Below are 25,555 nucleotides of genomic sequence, written 5' to 3'. Positions count from 1 at the left end.
TGAGGAGTGTCATAGCTGGAACATTCCTCGTCATAGATTTTCTGGATCAGAGCTGACCTGTGGCTAAACAATAACAATGCTAACAATAACAGTAAGAACAAGTGTCAGAGAATTTTCTTGCCTGTTATCAGTACCATTGTATGCAGCAAAAGAAACAAGGAAAATACTGAAAATATTAAAATATATTTTGAGCTGAAATGTAAAAACAAAAAAGTAGGGGGCATATACTATTGTGTCTTGAGGGAGACTATCAAAATGGCTCAGTAATCTTAGAAGGCTCTTAGCAACCATGGCTCATAACAACCACAAAACCACACATGCAAAGCAGAATTGCTAGATTAATTGGTTTGTTTCTTATTGATTTCTCAATAAAATTAATAACTTGTTTTTTGATTGTTATTGACTATATTCGTCCATCTTGTGTATGTGTTTCATTTTTTTTGTCTGCTAGAAGCTATGGGTAATCCATGACTTGGTTTAACCCTATCACTTAGCCCTTGGGTGCATTTAGTAGAGTCCACTCTGTTGCAAGTATTCAGACCTGAACTCTAGTCTGAAGATAACTAGATATCTTGATAAGCTGCTTCCTACAGCACCTTCATTATGGTAGTGAAAGTGCTTGTTATAGAGTAAATACAAAAGTCACCCCACCACCCGCAGAAGCCTAAGCCTAGGGACCAGCATCTTTACATAGTTCTTTGAGAAGCTGCCATATCTGCAGGTGACCCCCAATTGCAGGCACCAGTTTTCAACTGTTACAAAAAGGTATTAAAGTAATGATTAGCAGCAAACAATGTGTAGCATTTTTGTCTTTCCTTCCCCTCCATTAGACTTGGAGATCCTACAAAAGTGCATGACACTGGATTTTCTCCATCAACTAAGCCATTAGAAAAAAATAACATATACCATCATCAAAACAATCATAGCAATCACTACCACCAACAAAACTACAACAGTCACAATAAGCTAGATTATAAAAAAAAGAAAAACTCAGAATAACTTACCTGAGAAAATGGTCATCTTTAACTTTGTTTTCTTCTCCCATTGCTATAACCTTCGAAGTGGTGCTTGTCACCATAACACCATCCTTGATAAATTTCCTGGTCTTAGTGATGGTTCTGTAATGGCTCTTGGTTTCCTACAACAGAAATAAAATAATAATGATTACATCATGCTAAAGAGCAATCCATTGAATAATTAGTTCCAATAATGCTTCAGAAGGATACTAAATCAAACACGCCTGTTTACTCTTTTACTTGTTTCAGTCTTTTGACTGTGGCCATGCTGGAGCACCGCCTTTAGTCGAGCAAATCGACCCCAGGACTTATTCTTTGGAAGCCTAGTACTTATTCTTTCGGTCTCTTTTGCTGAACCGCTAAGTTACAGGGACATAAACACACCAGCATCGGTTGTCAAGCGATGTTGGGGGGACAAACACAGACATACAAACACATACTCACATACATATATATATATACATATATACAACAGGCTTCTTTCAGTTTCTGTCTACCAAATCCACTCACAAGGCATTGGTCGGCCCGAGGCTATAGTAGAAGACACTTGCCCAAGATGCCACGCAGTGGGACTGAACCCGGGACCATGTGGTTGGTAAGCAAGCTACTTACCACACAGCCGTCCAAGACATTAAGAAATCTCAACGGCAACAGATTAAAAACAAAAATAAAAGAGTAAAAATGTTTTATGAACAATAATATAGTACTGAAATAATGACTGAAATCTCAGGTGTTGAAATCCTGACATTGGCATATGAATTGTGCTTTTGAATCAATCCAGTTGAATTTAATTACCAATCCTTTCAAATAATTGAAATTTAAAAGAAAAAATATCCAGTTTCTTATATTTGTTGGATAAATTCAGATGAGTATCTCTATTTCAAAACCCCTTAAAAGGATGCATAGCAATTTAAAAAATAAATACCTCTAAAACAGTTTTATAAAACAAAATTTAAATTCTGGAAATTTGTATTTCCATTATCTTAGCTGCAGAAAGCTTTCTTTTTTGTCTTTAAAAAAAAATACTGAAGTATTCAATAATGAAGAAATATGGCTTTAATTTATGGGTTTAAAAAAAAAGTTCTCATTTTGTTAGTAAATTATTTGATGTTAAGTGATAAAAGGCACAAGAAATCCCTTCTCCTACTTAACCCAACCCTACAGCACGTTTGCAATGCCTAAATGTCTTAGATAAGTTACTGGTATTACAAATATTTTTCAGACTATTACAATCACATTAGATATGAAAAATGTTTTCATGAGAAGTCTCTAAAGATTAGGGGAACATAAGAAAAGCCTTAACAAGAGGAGAAATATTTCAGTGAAGAATAATTGAACACATATGGTGCAAAAAAAAAAAAAATGGAAACACACTACAACTGAATGAAATTTCCATAATTAATAATTAACTATGGTGAAAACTTTAAAAAAAAAGATCAAAGAAATAGTAGGTGTAAAGCTACTGTTACTGTAATCAGAAACCAAGGTAGACTTAAACTCAATAAGTGAAAAATGAATCTAAATAACCTAGAAATGATTCATTAATTGCCAATGTGTCAGTGGCCTAATGAATGGGAATGTTATTACTCTTAGTTTAGAAATAAATGTTATGCATTGAAATTTAGCCTAGTACTATGTACAATCCAGAAATAAGATGTCTAATGATGATTAGAGATCAAACTGATTACAATTTTGTTCAGATACTAAACTGTTTTTCGTCTGTAGAGATGAGGTTTATAGTCCAACCAATCAAAATCATGTATCTAAATGCAAATTTACATGCTTGTTTGTGATGGCTATATGTAGTCACTATAAAGAAACATGAATGTGTGTTGAGCATCAAAATACAAATTTTAAAAAAAGAACCATAATGCAATTGCCTTTTCTTGTGGTCAATTCCCAATTTATATGATCTCATTTCCTATCCATATTTGAACTCACTACTTCCTGTGACCTAGAAACTGTGCCAAATCAAAGTTCTCCTCATCTTAATTATAAACATACACAATTCATTTAGATTCAGTCTGCTGACCAAATTTCCACAATACATCTAGTATGTGGTTCATTTCCCTGTAACCACTGTGGAAAAATGTCCTGTAATTCATTGAAATATTGGCACAACACTGAAAACATCATTTTCTTTTAGTGCAACAGACAGAACCTCACCAAACTAATGGCTACAGCCAATTTCATAGGAATGAAACTTATGAATTTAAGGCATAGCAACACAGGTGTTGATAAAGATTTTCTAACAGTATTGATAATACAAATGAAGTTACACAACTCCAGCCAGGAATTGAAACTGGTTTGTAAACTCAGTTCACTGAGAATTACTTTGACTTTACAATGCTTTATAAATACTGCAGTTCTTTCACATTTTCAAAATTCACAGTTATTTATCGTGTATCTATGTATTTCTTATGCAATACACTGTGAACTGAATATCAATTTTTATTACAAATGTTTGTTCAGAGAGAAAAGGGTAAAATATAATTGTGGCCTTTTATTTTTCTAATATTTTGTTTCAGTATGAGCAAGTGTTAATTCATTATGAAAATAAATTGCTTTATTGTTAGTTAATCATTTCAAACTTGAAACAAAATTTAATTAGAACAATTAAGAAACAGAATATTTACAGGTCATTATATAAGGATGTTTAGTATATATTAAGATCAGGAATTAAGTTAGAAAGACATTTTCTTTGAGGTTGAGCTTTATGAAAATGCTTTAGATGTTGAGGAAAAGAAATTTATAGATATATGAATACAATTTCAAACAGCACTTATGTTTTCATAAACACAGCTGTTCTCTGATCAACTAACTTCCTAGAATATCGATTTTTATTAACTCTGGTAAAATATTTCTATGTAGAGAGAAGTTATCAATTAACCTTTCTTTCTATATTCTTCATATTACACACCATCTACTCACTCTCCACTAACCTGACCCAACCCACACTTGCAAAACCAATCTAACTGAAAAATTGCAATGAAATCAATGGAAATATTTTTGGGGTCAGTGAAAAGCTATGCAAAGGTCAGCAGGAAGCTGTTGGCAGCAGAAACCAAAATAAAATTAAAATATAGCCTCAGAGTATTATCATGAGTAATAGAATGATGCTTTGTCTTTCTAATGAGTTGGAAACAGAAAAATATACACAATAGCTAACATGAGAAGAGAAAGAGATATACATAGGAGAATGGGGGGAAAATCAATATAATTGCAATAGATTAAAATACCATTATATACTTGCTGATAATTGATAAAATACAATAAAACTTGGAGCTTGGTTGAATGGAACAACAATATCAACAATAACAATATGAAAAGACCAGTAGTAGTAGTAGTTAGAGTAATAATAACAGTAGTGGTAATATGGGAGCAAGGTCTTGAACAAATATGATTATTAAAGTGAATTTAGTGGACAGTATACTCTTGTAATTTCAACAATTAGAGATGTTATTACATAAAGAATTGAAAATCATAATAAAAGCAATAACAACAGCAGATACAATAAGAATAACCAAAAAACAAACAATTCCAGGTCATCGGGTTTCATTTTTGCAGACTGGTTGTATCTATTGACATAAGTAAACTAATATTCAAGCATCTTAATGTTTACTTGCTGTTGAGGTTTCAAAAATATATTGCTTAAAATGGCTCTAGGCTGCATCACAGACTATGGTTAACACTATACCACAATTACAAGTACTACTACTACTACTACTACTACTACTACTACTACTACTACTACTACCACCACCATCAGTTTTACTGAAATATAACACTGCTTGCTATCATATAGAGAACTTCTCTGAAAAGCAATTCAATCTATTTTGCAATCACATAGCCTAACCAAACACTGACAGTAATTTAACTCCTCCACAACAACAATAATGAAAACTGAAACTACTAAGACTAAGTGTACTACTACAACAGTCAAAAGTGAAAAGTTCCTAATTCCTAATGATTGTTAAAGATTCTTAGGAACTAAAGCCCACTCAGTTGCTAGTTCACTTTAAAGCTTAGCAGGATCTTCATCATTATAATTATTACCATCTACTCCATTATTATTACTATCATCACCATTATTATCAACAGGAGTTTAACATAAGCCACTTAGGGAGCCTCTACATAATTACACAGCCTGTTATGAAAAGCAACCAAATTGCATCTTAGCATCTTAGAAAAGGAAGGACACATTAATAATATAGAAGTAGATACTGCTGCTATGCCTGAAAAAAAATCTAGGCGGTCAAGGTTGGAATGCATATGATTGTAGGTTCGAAACCATCCTGGGGCCAGACAACAACAGGAATTAAATTAAGAATTTAGCAATTTCTTTCTTCTCACTCTTACTTGAGGAAAGAGATTGCCAAAATGTTTTCTATCATTCTGTAACTTTTGTTTATTCATGTTCCAAATCACTGAAGACTGTACATCATCATTCTCAACTAGTTTTTGAGAAAGGTATTGATAAAGATGCTGAAGATGATGGTGAAAGCATAAGTGATAATCATAATTGTGTTAACAATTATCATGTTGATGAAAGTTTAAAAGCAAATAATCTAACTGCAACATGTTTTTCTTTTTTTTTTTTGCGGGGGAGGGGGGTTACTTTTAGAACAATAAAGAATTATGATAATGAGCTGCATGTCAAAATCTAACAACACCCACTGAATTGCACTGTATCTTTGCACTAAAAAGAGTATTCTTCAAAGAATGGGAAGTTAATGGTGGCATTCGGTTGATGATAGCATGAAATTACAATGGCTCGATGTTATGATACTAACAAAGGTAAAAATGATGGTGATATTTAAAGATAATAATGAGATTCAAAATGTCGGAAATCATCATGATTATGATGGTGCTGAAAATCTTGATAACAATGGTCATCATCATTTTCTACGTAAGCATGGGTTAGACACATCATCATGGTTTGATTCAATTCTTATTTCTAGTTACAGCTCACTTTGATGGACTGGTAGACCATGTCTCGCACATACATTCCACTTTAGGCATGGTTTCTATAGCTAGGTGCCCTTCCTGACATCAGCCACTTTAGAAAATATACTGGGTACATTCTATCAAGGTATCAACACTAGAAGAGCTGTCATACTCTCTATACAACTAAAGTGTCTTCTCCAGAACATCAAAACCCTTCAATTGAAAAAGAATCACAACACAACCATGCTTGCATGTGCGCTCGCACACACACATGCACACACACATACACACCCCACATATATATACACGTTTCCAACAGTACCTCCCAAAACTAGAAACCATTAAGTTTTGTCCTAGCCTAATAACATGTTATGTCTCAAGCTACTGCTATCTAGTACCTTCGGATGATCTCTACTCAACCGCTACACAACTGCTACTCAACCACACCTACCACGACCAGACTACTTCTATTTATGTCTTGGGAGATCCTACTTCTTCGCCTGGGGCATCAACACAACGTAAGATCATCCATGAAGGCAATCAAGCATTATCAATATATGTAATCACCATAAACCATGAACTCAAAAACATGTTCAACTTTACATGTATGAAAGACGACTCAGAATAATGAGACCCCAAGATATAAATCAGTGCTCCACAATCAGTAAGCTGTGGCGCACTGCTGTGCCATGAGATGACGCTTGGTGTGCCACAAGACGATGCTAGGTGTGCCACAAGACGATGCTAGGTGTGCCACAAGACGAATGCTAGGTGTGCCGCAGTGTAACCTGAATATAATTTTTTGCCTTATACTTTTAGTTATATTTTTAGTTCAGGTGTGCTGCTGAATTTTGAAAAGAATATAAGTGTACTGCAAGTGGAAAAAGGCTGTGGAGCATTGGTATAAATGATACACAAACAAGGATATCAAACACACATTCCCGAGAAAGTAACATAGATAGAGGATGCGGATTAGAAACACAAGACTGAGTAAAAGTGAGAGGTAAAGTAAACATGTGAGAGAGCATAGGAAATGGAAAGTTGGTGGGGGGGGGGGGTAATAAGAACTCCATGTAAAGAAAGAGAGAGGTGATGAAGGAAAAGTAAAAATATGTAGCAAAGTTTGTGATGACACTACATTTTCATTTATGTCATTCTCGCCTATCTTTTTGAATAATTTTTGAAATCCATTTCAATGAATAAAATAATAATGCAAGCAACTGAAAATCTGTCTACTCCAAGACTGTAAATTCACTACACAAATGCAGATATCAATTTCATTTTATCAAAAGATTTGTAATAAACTTTTAAAGGTCTTCTCTTTGTGCATGTATAAGGGATGTATTTATGTAAAAATGTGCACAAGTAAGAGTGTGTGTGTGTGTGTTTAAAGTAAGTTAGTTGATAACTAAAGATGCAGCGAAGCCCCTAATATCTAAAAGCAGATTTATCAGCTATGGAATGAAGGAGCAGAGATTCTGAAGAAGTGGATAGATGATGAGCAGCAAGAGCAAAGTACATCAGATGTGACAGCGTGAGATTGCAGACACAATAGCAGAAAGAAGAATTCAAGATGCTCGAAGTCAGTGTGTTGGACAATCTGAAGAGACACTTGAGGAAACTTAGATGAGAAGACAGCAAGATGGAGAGAAGCACATAAGATGATTGGAAACAATTGTTATTGAAGAAAGAAAGAGAATGAGAGCACAAAGTACAGAACAGCAACCAGAATGTAAAATAAAACTGAAGAACAAAGAGGAATAAAAATAGAAATAATAGTAGTAAGATTTGCTAGAGTCAAGAATAAAGAAATTGAAGATCTCAGACAAAGGGCTTCTACAAGATTAGAAAATAGATCTGAAGAACAAAGAGAAAGAATAGATGACTTAAGGCAAGTAGTTGCAACAAGATGAGCAGATGAAACTCAATAACAAAAAGATGCACATTGGGAAAATAAAAGGACAATTATTGTGGAAATATAAAATGAAACAGATCGTAGAAATATTGGGAGATGTTGTAATGCTAAGAACATGAGACAAGCATGACATGACAAATACAATAATACATAAATAATTTAATATTTTCTCAAACATCATTCCTGTGGAGAATTTTATGATTATATCAATTTTGCGGACAAAGTACTTTCTTGCTGAGAAATCCAGCAATGGTTTATTTTTTAACTGCTGCCATAAAGGTAAAGTTAAGATTGCTCTGCAGCAATGTTTCTTAGAATATCTAAATCATGTTATGAGATAACCAGATCATCTTCGCATTCTAATTTTAAAACAACTAGACCATACTACTCGACACTTTAATTTGTTTGTATGGTGGCTAAAATAACTGAATTACAGGTTTGAAGATATTTTACATTTTAGAGTGCAAGGGCCAATTTATCATCATTTTAGATTGCATAGGCCTCTATTATTGCACTTCTAATATACACTCAAGAGGAAGTGAAAGACAATTTTCTCAACTGTATATTGTTGATTCAACAAAGGCTAATGAAATAGGATTTCATCACTAAGTCTAAAATTAGATGTAACCCTGAAATTAGGGCCACTATAGACACAATTATGAGAAAAAGAAATGTTTATGCAATGGCAGACAAAATGATATGAGAAATAGAAGAGGTGGAGCATGCACAGAGGAAAATAGACAAACTCAAACTGTAAGTATAAACACAAGGTTGTTTTGTTGATAGAAAACAATGTAATTTACCAATAATGGATAAAGTGGCAAAGGTATTCAGTTATGCAGATTTCTATTTTTAACCAAGAAAGACAGATGGACTATATCAGTGCTCTGCAACTGGCATGCCACCGCACACTGGTGTGCCATGAGACGATGCTAAGTGTGTTTAGTTATATACTTTTAGTTATATTTTTAGTTCACATGTGCTGCCGAAGTTTGAAAAGAATATAAATGTTACCACAGGTGAAAAAAATGTTGCGGAACACTGGACTATATTAATTCAATAGTGCAGTCTTACTTACCTACATTTTACATAAAGTTAAGGAAAGTATCAAATAGAGAAAAATATGAGGGAAGAGGAATTGTGTATGAGATAGAGCGATACAGATACATATTATTACGATATTAGTGATATGTTTTTTAGAGAATCTACAGCTCAGTGTAGCAGTTTATTCAGTGAGACTGTGGGTTCAAGGCCAGCCATATGAACATTTCTCTAATATGAAAATAAGGATGTAACACAACATATTAAAATTTGCTAAATCATTGCAAACATAGTTGTACAGTAATAGAATAATGTTTTGGATAAATCATATTTTTGATTTCATTCCATAGTGTGATGCTTTGCTGACATTTTATTTGTAACTTCCTGTCTTGTTTGTCATTATGCAACTCTTTCTATATAATGTGAGAGATCTAGTATGTCAGAATACTTAGGGGAAGAGTTAAGAGGAGGACAGTTTTAACTGTAGATGATAGACTAGAACATGAATGTGATGACAGTAAAACAAAGACAGAGTAAGACTTTGGAATGGATGAAGCAACAATGCCAACAATAAGAATAGATGACGATGACAAATAACGGTATTGCATCAACTTCAGATATTCAAACAGAAAAGGGAAAAAAAGGAATAGATGTAGGGTCATGATTGAAATGGAGCATATTTTGTCTATGAGGATGGAAGACTGTAGCCAAAAATGAGTTCCTTAAGCATGATGATTGTTAATATGATAGCTTTAAGCATCTCTGGAATTTAAAAAAAAATTAGATCTGAACTGAAGAAACTTTTACTGCTAGTTTTGGTCAAATAGTAATTTACAATGTCCATATAACAAGTAAGGCTGCAAATGCAGATAAAAAGTGCAACCAAAAATTGTCCTGCTGTTTTGAAAACATAATCAACAAGAAATAAATATGATGAAACGGGCTTACTCTTGAAAAATTCTTTCACAATAAACTTTTTGTTGAAGAAAGTAAAATTGCAACCCAGTTTTGAAGAGTCAAAAGATCAATAAGAACTTTTAAGAGGAAATTCTGACAGTCACTTTAAATTAAAACCCATTTTTCAGTAACACACAGAGAATCCCAGGTTTGTTAACAGCTACAACCAATAATCTTCAGAAATATTTTGGCATTCTAACAAAGCAATTTTTGAAGATGGGTTTTCAACATTTTTGCCCCGCAGAAGAAAAGTACTGCAAAATAAATGATCTTACTTTGAAAGTTTTTTTTTTTAATTTTAGACAATACTCTAGTCATCTACCTGCACTTAGTGACTTAGACAAAGATATGAAGGTCTTATTTTTGCCTTTCTACTGGCTATAGCCCAAGGGATACTGCACTAACAATTTTGCTAAACTTCCTCAACAAGAAATAATTATTGAACAACTAGCTAACTTTGGAAGAAAGCAATTTTGATGGAATAGACAATAGAGATGTTTGTGATTTAGTTCAATCATGCTTAAAGAATTAAGCTGGTCGTGACCTTCTTAATTTGGATCAATAGCATGCAAACAAAGAAGTGGAAAATCAAGCTTACAAAAATGAACAACAAATAAAGAAAATGACCATAAAAGAATTAGATGGATGTTTCTCAAATATAAAAAATTCAAGCAATTAATAACATTGAATGAAGCATTCAAGATCGGTGAAACTTGGACCAATAACTTCACAGATACAGGCATATGGACACAGAGATAAAGAAAATATAAGATAAATATGTAGTTCAAATGATTTTGATTGAATATGTATCACTCAAAGAAATAAATTCATCGAAAACTATTTTGTTTCCTCCATTTTTTTATGCACTCTAAAGTAAAGCATCATTTCATTTGTGGCTGTGTGATAAGCAGCATGCTTACAATCCACATGGTTCCGGGTTCAGTCCCACTGCGTGGCACCTTGGGAAAGTGTCTTCTACTATAGCCTCGGGCCGACCAAAGCCTTGTGAGTGGATTTGGTAGACGGAAACTGAAAGAAGCCCGTCATATATATATATATATATATATATATATATATATATATGTATGTATGTGTGTGTATGCGTCTGTCCCCCCAACATCGCTTGACAACCAATGCTGGTGTGTTTACATCCCCGTAACTTAGTGGTTCGGCAAAAGAGACCGATAGAATAAGTACTAGGCTTACAAAGAATAAGTCCTGGGGTCAATTAGCTCGACTAAAAAGGTGGTGCTCCAGCATGGCCACAGTCAAATGACTGAAACAAGTAAAAGAGTAAAAGAGTATATTTTTTTCTTTTATTCTTTTACTTGTTTCAATCTTTAGATTAGGCTATTGCCATGCTGGGGCACCACTTTGAAGAATTTTTAGTCGAATGAATCAACCCCAGGACTCTTTTATTTATACTTATTCTATTGATATCTCTTGCCAAACTGCTAAGTTGCAAAGACATATGCACACCAACACCAGCAATCAAGTAGTGGTGGGGGACAAACATAGACACAAAAACATACATGCATAATATATATGCATATGTGTGTGTGTATGTGTATATATATATATAGATGACAAGCTTCTTCCAGTTTCTATCTACAAAATCCACTCACAAGGATTTGGTCAGCCCAAGGCTACTATAGAAGACTATTGCCCAAGGTGTCATGCAATGGGACTGAACCCAGAACCATGTGGTTGGGAAACAAGCTTCTTATTTCTTTATTGCCCACAAGGGGCTAAACATAGAGGGGACAAACAAGGAAAGACAAAGGAATTAAGTCGATTACATCGACCTCAGTGCATAACTGGTGCTTAATTTAATCAAGCTAAGTTGCAAAGACATATGCACACCAACACCAGCAATCAAGTAGTGGTGGGGGACAAACATAGACACAAAAACACACATGCATAATATATATGCATATGTGTGTGTGTGTATATATATATATATATATATATATATATTTATATAAGGGCATTACTATATAATAACGCCTCACGCCATGAGGGACTCTAAGGTCAGACTACTATAAAAAGCACATTTTTACCGAATGCAAGGAAATGCAACTCTCAAAGCCAACCCCTCAAAAACGAACTAAATTATAGATCATGATTTCGTAGTTATTGTAGTATTATACAACTTCTACTCGTCAGTATAATATGGTCCAGAAAAATAGAAATAAACAGTGAATCAACATACCAAACGAACACCATGTATCCAGCATAGCATATAGACGACTGTTCGTCGCTATTTCCCTATGTAAGTGGCGGGAATTTCGAATTGCATCTCAGTAAATATGCCTCTTACTCAGAATAAATTCAGCACTGAATATATTCTGGTAATATATTTAAATTCAATAATAGGACGAATTCTTTTACAAGAATTTATCAAGTCGCTAGCGTGAAAAAAACCTCATAAGGGAAAAAATCCATCATTTATTCCCGAAATATATATTTATATAATTTAGTTCGTTTTTGAGGGGTTGGCTTTGAGAGTTGCATTTCCTCGCATTCGGTAAAAATGTGCTTTTTATAGTAGTCTGACCTTAGAGTCCCTCATGGCGTATGGCGTTATTATATAGCAATGCCCTTATATAAATATAAATATATATTTCGGGAATAAATGATGGATATTTTCCCTTATGAGGTTTTTTTCACGCTAGCTACTTGATAAATTCTTGTAAAAGAATTCGTCCTATTATTGAATTTAAATATATATATATATATATATATATATATATATATATAGATGACAAGCTTCTTCTAGTTTCTGTCTACAAAATCCACTCACAAGGATTTGGTCAGCCCAAGGCTACAATAGAAGACCACTGCCCAAGGTGTCATGCAATGGGACTGAACCCAGAACCATGTGGTTGGGAAACAAGCTTCTTATTTCTTTATTGCCCACAAGGGGCTAAACATAGAGGGGACAAACAAGGAAAGACAAAGGAATTAAGTCGATTACATCGACCCCAGTGCGTAACTGGTGCTTAATTTATCGACCCGAAAGGATGAAAGGCAAAGTCGACCTCGGCGGAATTTGAACTCAGAACGTAACGGCAGACGAAATACTGCTAAGCGTATCGCCCGGCGTGCTAACGTTTCTGCCAGCTCGCCGCCTTACCACACAGCCATGTCCGTGCCACACTATTACTAAATCAATTTGGAGGAGTACGCTAAAATAATTACATCAACCAAGTAAAGTCTTGAACTAATAAGTGCTTTTCTTAATTACAATATTCAATTAACACAGAATTTTCATGGAAGGAATTAACTAAGAGTAGTAGTAGAAATGGTCCCAAAAAAAACCTGAAACACTGCTACAGATTCTACACATTGAGAACTTATTGCTAACAACAGAAAATTGTCTTTTATTAAATAGACATGAAGTATGACATTTCTTTTCTCAAGAGAAATAGGAAGTTTGATAATAATTTCTTTCCCTGAGATAGGGAAAATAGTGGTCACCAAGACTGAATTGATTCTAGTGCATTACTGATATTTAACCCTTTAGTGTTAACATCATCATCATCATCATCGTTTAACGTCCGCTTTCCATGCTAGCATGGGTTGGATGATTTGACTGAGGACTGGTGAACCAGATGGCTACACCAGGCTCCAATCTGATTTGGCAGAGTTTCTACAGCTGGATGCCCTTCCTAATGCCCGCCACTCTGAGAGTGTAGTGGGTGCTTTTACGTACCACTGGCACGAAGGCCAGTCAGGCGGTACTAGCCACGGCCATGCTCAAAATGGTGTATTTTATGTGTCACCTGCACAGGAGCCAGTCCAGCAGCACTGGCAATGATCTCGCTCAAATGACTTTTCACGTGCCACCGGCACAAGTGCCAGGAAGGTGACGCTGGTAACAATCACGCTCGAATGGTGGTGCCATCACGATTTCACTTTCATACTGCCAAATTAATGCTTTTTTTTATTCACATTGTTTTGAACTAATCATGCATTATCTTGTAGCTAATCTTGATGAGGTAAGTGCTATAATTTTTAAAATGATATTGTAAGGTTAGTGTGAGAGACCAGATCTGGCCTGTTTGAATATATAACAGTCAGAATACTTTGGCCGGATATGGCCATTTTAAATGCTAAGTGTTAAATTTATTGATATGAGAAGCAAATTCCAATCTGCCAGCTGAGGTGCAAAACTAAATGCAAATGTAAATAGTACAGTGCTTTCCTTCACTCTACCACACTTTTAAAAATGATATAAAGAATAATGATAATAGAGATAATGATGATGCAATCAAATGAAATTAAAAGCACTGAACTCAGCAAACAGCAAATTATCATCCTACTCTGAGCAATTATAAATTAAAATCAAGTATAGACACAATATACAAACAAATTTGTAAAGATTTGTTATTGTCAAAAAGACACTCAAAACATTATCAAAAAATACAGTTTAGATGGCAAAAGGTTATTTTCATTTTCTCAACAATAACAACATAGCATGTGCAGACAATACATTAAATATAGAAAATGATTACATACAATGATTTCTCACATAATTTGATTGAATGGAAGAAGTAGAGTTGATTAAGCTGACCTCAATATATCGTTGCTATGTATTTTATCAATCTCATTGAAATGAAAATCAATCTTACTATGATATGAACTCAGAATTATGACTATCAGACCTAAATACTTTAAATAATTTAATTCCAACCCATTCCCTTACATTCTTAGATATCTATAACATTTTAATAATACTTATTATTTACAGAATTAATAAAGATCTTATTTTTTACAGAATTTAGTTTTATTTTTCTCACATCTGAGCTCAGCACCTATTTCAATCAAGTTTTTACAAGGCTTTAGCAACATCAATGAAATTAAAATAAACACACAACCACTTGCCATATTTGAACACAAAATAGAAAACATGATATGAAATCAGATAAGAGCCATGTTATCAGATTAACTGATAAGGAGAACAGCTTTAGTTATCTAAAAGGACTTCCACTTAAGAGCCAAAGAAAGCAACAGAAAGAAAGTGAAAAGCTGCAATGCCAGAAAGAAATGACGCCAATCTATAATGAAAGGAGACAAATTTTAAATTTTATATATGTATATATATATATATATATATATATATATATATATAAAATAAATACAGTACTCAATACATGAAAATTCATAAACTAATTACAACAGGAAAAAAAAGTAACTTCTGTTTCATTTAATTAAATTAAACTGAAAGTATGAAGAAGAAAACTTTGATGATACATGAGAGAAATAAAAATGAGGAGAGCAAAAAGGACCATCATCATATTTCAAAATATTCTTGCCATTTACAGCAAACTAAGAAAAATTGTAGTTGCACACACATGTATATATATATATATATATATAAGCACCCACTACACTCTCGGAGTGGTTGGTGTTAGGAAGGGCATCCAGCTGTAGAAACTCTGCCAAATCAGATTGGAGCCTGGTGTCGCCTCCTGGTCCACCAGTCCTCAGTCAAATCATCCAACCCATGCTAGCATGGAAAGCGGACGTTCAACGACGACGATGATGATGATGTATATCAGTCAAAGTTAAACAAGTAAATTTCTGTGTTAAATGTTATGACTATATACAAGCATGCACATATTTCCATCATATACATTTGCACATGTATTATGAGCATAAACACCCATATGCATGTATATTTCATTTCTATATGTTTTATATTACAGAAATTATTTGATAATCCAATTCTTTTCTGTTGATACAACTTTCTAGACAGTCATTTAATAAAAGGAAAATATCAATTCCTCATGTCAAAAGAGTAACTTTAATACAATTATACCAGAGCACTTACTCTAATAGATATTCTTGGCTTAATTTTTTAATTTTTCTTTATCCGCTTCAAGTAAAGTTCAATTAACAAACTAATAATTTCGTTCCCTGACCAGCTGAATATTTATTTTAATGTCTTCTTAACCATCAACCATTGTTCAAGCCTTTAACTCTTCAATAATATAATTGATTTCTTAATATTTTAGAATTTCAACTCATTTCATTTTAACTATTCCCTTTCAGTTAATACATTGTGTATGTATTATTTGTACAAATAATACATACACAAACAAAATATTTCCTTCACAACAAAGAAAAGACAAGCAAAATGTAAGTCTTTTTCAAAATATGAGCATAAAAACTGAAGGAAATAAGTAAATATATTAAATACAAGAACAAGAAAAATAAATACTTAAAGAAAGATCTCACCGTTTTTTGCCTTTGCTTATACCGTAACACAGCATTATCTTTTGTTGGTTTCTTCTCCTCTTTCTCAAAACTGCTGAGGGAGGTAAGGGTATCAGAATCTTTTAGTCGTTCATCATCATCTGGGTTTGAAATATCCAGTTTAGTTTCAAATGTGTCTAAGTCCGTATGTTGGACTGGTTGTGGCTTCGTGTTAGCCACAGACACATTGTTCATATCATATGTACCATTTTCTGTCCCAGGTACATAACCATTAGCAACAAATTCATTATGGTTTTCTGGTATCACTTGTCCATTGATTGTAAACACAGAATTCAAATCAGTTAATGGTTCACATGGCACATTGTCTTCATTGTCCTCTAAAATGCTGACTTTAACTTCTTGCACCTCCGTCTCATCTAAGGCACTAATGGGCTCGTCACTGGTAATTTTCTCATAAGGGAAATCACCTGGCACTTCATCTTGGTCATTAATCTCTCTGTCTTCTCCGACCACATCACTAACTGTATCAAAGACAACTGCTGGAATGGAAGGCTGGACAGTTGTTGACTTGATGACGTCATCAATGATGTCTTCAAGAATCTGGTAAGCTATATTAGCTTTGTTAGAATCTTCCTCCTTTTGCTGAATTAGTATATCTGATGGAGACGTAGTTGAAATCACAGTATCTGCTGGACCACTAGGAACCAAAATTTTGTCCTCGACAATTTTAGCAGGGCTCTACAACAAACAAACAAACAAATCACAATGAAAAGCAGTAGGGGCAATGAAATGATGTGTCTGAAATAGTTTATTAAGTGTTTAGAAAAATATAATGGCATGAGATTAAGATGTTGGACAACTTAACAAGCATAATTAGGTTTAAATCTTACTCTAGGTATTGTGCTGGGTCTCTGATGAAGGCACAATTCTGCTTGCCTTAATCTATTTGAAAAACATGCAGACTACACTATTACTTCAAGAATGGTATCCAGATGCAAGAACATTTGCTCCAACAATATACAAACATCCAATTTGCTAAAAATAATTCCACTAATGTTAACTTGAAAAACAAATGTAAAACATGCAAAAAGAAATCAAAATATTTACTTTATAATTTTCATATGGAAAGCTCAATTTCATCTCCAACTAAAACTAGCTAATAATATCAATTGACAATTACAAATAATAGAAAAAAACTTATGAATTAATGAGGGCTAATATATTTTACATCTGAATACCATTTCTACAATTAAAAAGAAAATAACAAAAGTAGGACTATATAAGGACAAAAGAAAGTTCATATATAGCTATTTAAAGGTTTTAATTCAACACCTTGTAGTTCAGTAGCCTCAAAGCCACAACGATTCTACAATTAATTGTTCTGATTAATTCAGACAATTACAGGTGGCTAAAATAAATTTTAAAAAATTGCCTTTCATAACAAAGAAAAAAAAAAGAAGCAAGATAAAGGCTGAGTTAACCAAAACCAAATTAAAATAAATAAGATTAATCAACCGCTTACCGCACTGGCATCAGACTTCTCATCTCCACTAGGACCTAACCCTTCATCAGAGGAGCGATCTAAGTCCTCAGTGGTTTCCAATGATTTCTTATCAACACTAATTTCAGCCATGGTATCATTACTACTGACAGGCAGACTGGTGGGCTTTTGTGCAATGTTCTCATGGGTGTCAGACAGGGAGCTGCAACTTTCACTGATAGGGGTTGGAGCCTCAGATGGGACTTCTGGACTGTTAGAAGCACATTCAGTAGTATCGGGTAAAGCTTGGGGAATTTTGGAAGAAGGCTCAGGAATGGAAACACTACTGGAATCATTTGAAACAGTTTTGCTCTGTTTCGTGTCTTTGTCTGAGGTAACGGAAGCTGGTGAGGGTGTGCTGGAGTCATCAGGGGCAGGAATATCTTTATTATCATTATCAATCTGTGCAAGAAGAAGGCAATGATTTCATTAAGCAGTAGGGAAATTAAGGAATTGCAATGTAAACAATCAAAAATGGATGAATGGTAAAAATTCTAAACCTTTGCATTTATTATTTCCATAGACAGTTCAACCTGTCAGTTGAATGATACTTCTCAATGTAAAGAATCACGTATGAACATGACAATATTTGATTAATTTCTGTATGACATGTAACACTTTGCAGAAAAAATTCAAAATATCAAATACAAACTACAAGAACTTCTCAAATAAGGTGTCTTGGTTGTCATGGTTTTGTACATGCCATGATTTGAACTCTGCATTGTGTGACAATAAATTTGTCAGATACATAGTGCATTTGTCAATTATGTAGTATATTACTAATAACAAACATATTTGTCAATAAAACAGAGATCTCATGGCTTACAGTGATGAAATGTATCTCTTGCAATTATATCCCATTTTTACAAAATGGACTGAGAGCTTAATGTTTTCACCAGGACAGGCAACATGCTGATGATGAAATACAAAACCCACCCTTTAGTTGACAAGACAGCACACTAATGCATTAACAGGCTGAAACAGTCAGTCATATTATCAACAAATCCCAAATAATAAAAATGACTTCATGAGAAATAATTAAGAAAAATATTAACATAATATATTAAAATTGTCAACAGTCATCATCATTTTAGGTCCATTTTTCTCTACTTGCATGGGTTGGGTAGGTCTTCGTCTGCAACAATTATTCTTCCTTTTTTTTGTAGCTTCCTTCCACATGGATTGCTTATTACTTTGTTACCCAACTGTATCTATATGCATTACATATGCCTATATTAGCTAAGTCTTCTCTCCAGCACACCTGATTTCTGTGACATCCTTTTTGTTTTTGTCTCTAAGCTCATTTGCTGTCCATCCTTCATGCAAATTAATTCAACACACCCAGCAGAGAATACTCACCTCATTTCTTCCCAGCTTTCACACATCCTCTACACTCACTGACCATGTTTTGTTACCATGCTACAATGCAGTTTGTATACAAGCATCATGCTATCTGCCCTTCTCTTGGATAGATAATCCCTTTGCTATTAGTAAAAATAATAACTTTCTGGATTTTTGACATCCCCTTTCTACTCTGGTTTCTATGTGTTCAAAACACTATTATACCACTAATTTGATTGCCTAAGTAACAGAAACTGGCAACTATTTCTTGGAGCCTTCTTGGTATTTGAAAGAACTTTATGGTGGGGACTCTACTAATAATTACTCTTATGCATCTATCACATATGAAGTCCTTCTTCTTTGTCAGCCTGTCTGTGAGTCTACAGCGTTTCTTAAGCAATCATAGTTTACACTAAGTACACTGTTTGACATTTCTATCTATTCTTTTTCTGTGTGTTGAGCATTGCCACTTTCCAGATAGCAGCATACATTTTTATCTTTGGTGGGTTTACTTGAAAACCTCATGATTTCAGGATTTGATTCTGCAAATGGAACTTCTTGCTAAATCATGAACAGATTCAAATATGCAAATTAGGGTATCAGCATTCAGAACTATTAATATGACCTGGAGAATTATAATAAACAGAAGAGGATGAATATCAAGCTTTGCTGGCTACCTACCTGTATGCTAAATTCCTTGCTGTATATGTTGCTATTTCCTTTGCTAACAGCACCTTTTAGCTTGAATGGCTCTCACAATTCATTTATCTACAAGTTTTCTTAGTAACCACCAGACTTCAGAGCATAGTACCTTATTAAAGTTCTTCGCGGGGTCAATGAATGCTATGTACAGTGGCCTGCACTTTCTAAGCACTTCCCGAGAGGGAACCAGTAGTACAAACCCAAACTGCATCTCATCTAAATTATATTTTTTCTAATCTTTTGAACTATAACTCTTTCTGGTACATTAATATAGTGGTTTATTAGCTTGATGTCTTTGTAGTTGCTTCTTTCTCAAAGCATCTCCTGTGCTTTTACAGCAATTAAAGACAAGTGACTAGTGCATGTCCTACTTTGCATATATTCAACATCCCTATATTGTTACCAACAGTCCTGCTGTTTTCCATAAGTGCATATCTCTTGTGGTCATTCCAAACAGTAGTTAGTCACTCTAGTGACATCAAATCAAGAGATCATTGTCAACTTCAAATGGTTATTAAAATGATTAAGAAAAACACACAAGGTATAGCATAAAGCACTAATTAGCAATGCTTTATGCTTGATGTTACATCTAACATAATGAATTTGAATCATTCTCTCAACAAAGACTAACTTTAGTTATTTCAAATACCCAGCACTTCACTGTAAACTGGAAAGTACTATAAACAACATAGCGACAGCAATAAAATTACATCCTTTATTAATTTTATGTAATTTATAACTCTGCACTAGCAGTAATAAGGGGGTGCATGTGCATGTGTGTGTGCATGCATGTGCTTGTAGAGTTGTTAGTGTGATGCATGCATGTAATTGTATATCTGGATAATTTTATTTTTTAATACTCTACAATGGATTGGGGTTTTTTTCTACAAATCCAGGTCTGTTCTTCATTTGTAAAAACATATTTTACTGTTGGACACCTATCCTTCTAAAACTGAATCAAAATAAGCTCAATACAATATTTGTGGCTTTTAGAATAAGATGTTAAGGTATTAAGCAAAACAATATTGTGTAATTCCTGAGGCAGAGATTGAGTGAGAGAGATAGATAGAGAGAGAGAGAGACAGAGAGGAATTTGTAGTGCAACTATAAGCATCACAACCACAAACTACTACCACTATTACACACCTAACACCTCCAATAATGCTGCCACTAACACCACCACCACAGCCTCTGTACCTCTCTACTTACAATAATGTCATCCTTGCCCGGGTCTGTTTTCTCCATGTCTTCAATATTCAGGTTGGAGATTGTGTCCAGATCGAAGGATTTGCTGTCCTCTGGAATGTTCTGTGGGAAGGGGAAAGGTCAAACAAAAATAAAAAGTGCAATCAGCTTGCAGGCAGATAAAGGGCTTCACAATGTCACCAAGCTCATCAGCATCTTTGCTGTCCAAATCTTCATCACTGCATTACTATGGCTTTGGTCACTCCATTCAACTCTCCAGTCAACTCCACATACTGGCTATTTTCTATTCTGAGAACCAACATTTGTGTTTGTGTATGTTATGAAAGTGTATGACTGTGCATATTCAGATGAATACAGATATGTATCGGCAATGGAGTTAGATTTCAATACTTTAACTCCTTCATCAGGAGTTCTAAGCTAAATGTGAACATATTCTGCATGTGTATATACATTTCTAAGTCAGAGTGTATACACATACAAGCATGTGCATTTATGCAGGTGTGTACATGTGTGTATGTGTGCATGCACATATGACCACATGCACACACACACACACACGTGTGAGTATATATATATATATATATATATATATATATATATATATAATGCATAAGTATAGTGAATGCATTGCCTAAAGGGAGGTGGTGTGAGAAGTTAAAAACTTTCTGGAAGAATTTTTTTTTTAAACATTTAATCCTTCAAGCAGACAATAGAATATTAGAATATTAGATGTTGGTTATTTTAAACAAGGTGAACTTTTGGAATTTTGCCAGTGTGACAGAAGATCTCGCCAATGAAGAAAAACATTTTTTTTTTTAAATTCTATGGAAATGCTAATTGCATTTATTTTTCTCCATAGAATAGAAATGAAAGAAAATGCCACAGAAAAAAAAAATGGAAATAAAATGAAAAATAAAACAGATTTAAACATAAAATTTTTAAAATGTTATCTAAAAATATTTTATGCAGTCTGAATATAAAATGTTATCTGGAGTAAAGGGGTAAGCATATTAATGGTAGGATAAAATAGAATGAGAAGATGTGATTTTTAAAAGAAATAAAAACTATGGGGACAAAGAATGATTTTCAGAATGATAAAAAACAGAAAGAAGAGCATTAAAGTATGAATAAAGTATGAAAAAATAAAACAAGAGAAACTAAGAGAGAGAGAGAGAGAGAGAGAGAGAGAGAGAGAGAGAGAGAGAGAGAGATAGAGAGAGAGAGAGAGAACAGTACAGATGGGGAAGCAGAGATGAGAGCAAGATAGCAAGAGCAAGGGGAAGTCCAAAAGAGAGAACAAGATATACAATGGTGATGGAGGTAAAAGAAAGCAGACACATGCAAGATAGATAGAATAGCGAAAGAGAGAAAAAGTAGAGATGAGATGAGAAGATAGAGAGAATGCAGAGATGTAAGAAAATGTAGGGACAGAAGTGAAAGAGCAGATGAGATGGAGCAAAGATGAGGATAAGAAAGAGTAAAGACAAGAGTAAGAGACAAGAATATGAGAGAGTAGAGAAAAGAGAGGAAACAACCGACAAACAAATGAGGCAGAAACTGTGAGAGAGAGGATACAAGAGATTTTAAAAGCAAGCAATAGAGAAAGAATGAAGGGAGGAGAGAGAGATTTGAAACAAACGAGAAAAGGGGACTTGAAAAAGGAAATGAAAGAGACTAGAAAGAGAAGGAGGCGAGTGAACAAATAAAGTAACAACTGAAGAGCTAAATGAACATATGAACTCATACATACATAAGAGTAAAAAACTGAAAATGGAAAGGACTAAATGGATAAAACAGTGAACAGGCAAAATAAAGAAGAGGCTGAAGACTAAATGGACAATAGACTAAGTAAAAGACTAAATGGGAAAGAAACAGAATGAACATAAGGAAAAAAAATGAATGAAAAAAAAAAACAAGGAAATGACAACAAAAAGCATGGAGGAAAAAAAAGATCAAATTTCTTAAGGAAGGAATTATTATAAAAGGGAAAATGTCTGTTGTGAACCTTGATTGACTTTATATCTTCTTCATCATCCATTTCAAGAACTGTCTCCTCCACTTCAGCCTTTGCTTCACTCAACAGGTTTAATATTGCTTTCTTGTTAGTAAAAGCTTTGATAAAAGGATGCTGAAATAACAAAAAACAAAGTTTAGATAGTTGCCAATTGAAAAAGAACCAATTCTATTTCAAGGTGTGTCAGCAATTGTGTTTTACCTGGACAAATATTTGTGTGTTTTTCTTGCCCTCTTGTAAGAGTATGACTCTGTATATACATATGCAATTGTACATATATGCATATATTCATAAGTGACAGAATGTGTGATTTTCCATGTCTGTACATATGTTTTCACATGTGCATCAGTGTAAATGCAAAACTAAAAACATCTGCCAGACAAATTATAATAGAAAGTAAATTGTGAAGAAAATATAAAAATACTCATGATACAGTAATATGTATTACATATCAGTACTGTATAGCAAAATATAGATAATATGAATATAGCTTTCCAATATCCAATATAAATAAACATCCTCTGTAAGATGAAGTATTTTAATCTACTGAGTGTATATATGTGTAATGATTTTCCAGCAGTTTAGTGCAAGACTAGCAACCAAATTAGAATTGGTAATTGACATGTAATTTTATTACTTTAAAATCCATCCTTTAGTATACTGCTAAACAGTAGCTTATTAGCTGCAAAAGAAATTTGGTTTACCTGAATATATTCTAATATCTATGGAAAAAAATCTTTGCCAAGATTGGTCAATTTGCACATGTATGTGTGTGGTTGATGCCAAAGATAACAATGATTACATATCTATATTTATGAACTCAAGATAATCCTCTCTAAATCACAAAAACAATCCATCAAGCCAGTTTTCTATAAAGATAAAATAGATGACTTATAAATTTAACCTAGTTATGATGATGATAGCCAATTGTTGGATGATTTTACAATACGAGCAAATGAACTGGGCATTGCAAGACAATGAATCACTCATTAAAGTTACAACACTGTCATAGCTCAATACTTTGTCTTTAGTAAAGGAATATGAGAAAAGGATTCTACAATGAGCAGTAAACTAAACAGACAGAGGGAGAAAGAAGTGGAAGAATGGATAAAGTGTAAGTAGGAGAAACAAAGAGAAAAACAGAAAGAAGAGAACAAGATGGAGCATAGTAGAAGGTTGAAAAAAATGGTCTATAGGGGTTCTCTGACTGATGAGAGGGAGGAAAGAAGATATTCTCAAACCAGAGACTTCACCCAAATGCTTGCAAAAGAGTAGACTCAGCTAAAAGCTCCAAAGATCAAGTGGTGATGTTAAACTTGGCTACTACCCACAGTAGAATTTGATCTCAGAACACAAAGAGCCAGAACAAATATCACACTCATTCCATTTGATGCCTAAGGATTTTGCCATCCACCACTAGATTAGTACTTTATTGCTCCAAGAAGGATGCAAAGCGAAACTGACATCAGTGGGATGTGAACTCAAAATGTAAGAAGGCATTTTGCTTAATACTCTAAACTGTGCCAATTCAAGACCAACAGAAAAATGTGAATGTTCTAGAAGATACAACACAAATGATATATGAAAATAATTAACTATACCAGAAAATGGCAGCTTTAAAAAAAGTCAACATTCTAAAACAGAGAAAAGAAATTAAATTCTTATGGAAATTAAACAAATAAAAGTGGCAAAAAAATTGATTAATTAGTTCACCTGTAGCAATTCAGCTGCCGTTGGACGCTGTGCTGGATCTTTGATGAGGCACTTGCTGATGAAATGACTAAATGCAGGGGACCTAAAAAGAAAAGAGTACGAATAAGAGAGAGAGATTTCAACATAGATTGTTTAATAAATAACAGAATGAATACATTCTATAAACGTGTGTGTTGAATGGCTCTGCAGTCCAGCATATTATCACGCTAGTCTCAATCTTTTGTAATATTTTCTGAAGTCCAACATCTTCAAATTTGACTTCAATCTCCACTATGTCTTCCTCTTTCCAAGAAAACTCAACTGGCAGAACATGACATTTCTTTCTTTTTTTTTTTTTTTTTTTTTTTTAAACCTCTTAACACTTATCAGCATTCATATCATATATCAATACTTGCCTAATTGTCTCAGCTGATACCTTTAACGACCTGCCTTATTTGTGTTATTTCTTTATGCAGTTAAACATCATCTCATGCTGTATCAAGCAGATCTTCCACATTCAATATCCATGTCTTACTGCCAAGCAGTATCACAACTTTTACTCATGGTTCTTGAACTCAACTTTTTGCACAAAAACAGAAATTTACTGTAGCCAGTAGAGGTCTGTCTTCCTTAACTTTCAGCACTCATTTCCTTGCTCTAACTGTCATGACTTTGTTACAGCACATCTAGTACTAACAAGAGCTATATAACAAAAAATACCAATTATCAATTTTATACAAATAATTCTGGGCAACCACCACATCTGTCACTTTGCCAAAGACCCCGACGGTACAATTTGTGCATCCATCGCTCATAATGAAGACAACATATTTCTTGCTCCCTTCTTAGTTTTGCAAGGTTGTTTCCTAAAGGACAGTGGAAGTTTGTGCTTCTATACTGTCAAGCAGCATGGGATTATGTTAAAAAATCGCTAACTGCACCAATTATTCTTAGTTTGGAAT

General features: G+C 33.9%; 1 protein-coding gene across 2 annotated transcripts in view; it reads right to left on the bottom strand.

Moving 5' to 3' along the window:
* Positions 1–25,555, bottom strand: part of LOC106869338 (serine/threonine-protein kinase 10) — a 220,233-nt gene that overhangs the window by 84,115 nt on the left and 110,563 nt on the right. Inside the window, exons 7-12 of one of the 2 annotated variants that reach the window (XM_089348059.1) lie at positions 24,615–24,696; positions 22,893–23,015; positions 20,891–20,989; positions 17,621–18,040; positions 16,120–16,836; positions 1,005–1,138 (exon numbers count right to left, since the gene is read on the bottom strand). In XM_089348059.1, the coding sequence (XP_089204185.1) occupies positions 1,005–1,138; positions 16,120–16,836; positions 17,621–18,040; positions 20,891–20,989; positions 22,893–23,015; positions 24,615–24,696 (1,575 nt within the window). The remainder of the gene's footprint in view (positions 1–1,004; positions 1,139–16,119; positions 16,837–17,620; positions 18,041–20,890; positions 20,990–22,892; positions 23,016–24,614; positions 24,697–25,555) is intronic. The other variant, XM_089348060.1, reaches the window with a different exon arrangement.

Source organism: Octopus bimaculoides, chromosome 2, assembly GCF_046866305.1.
Source record: "Octopus bimaculoides isolate indiv1 chromosome 2, ASM4686630v1, whole genome shotgun sequence".
Classification (NCBI taxonomy): Eukaryota; Metazoa; Mollusca; class Cephalopoda; order Octopoda; family Octopodidae; genus Octopus; species Octopus bimaculoides.
This window is presented reverse-complemented; position numbering and strand designations above follow the sequence as displayed.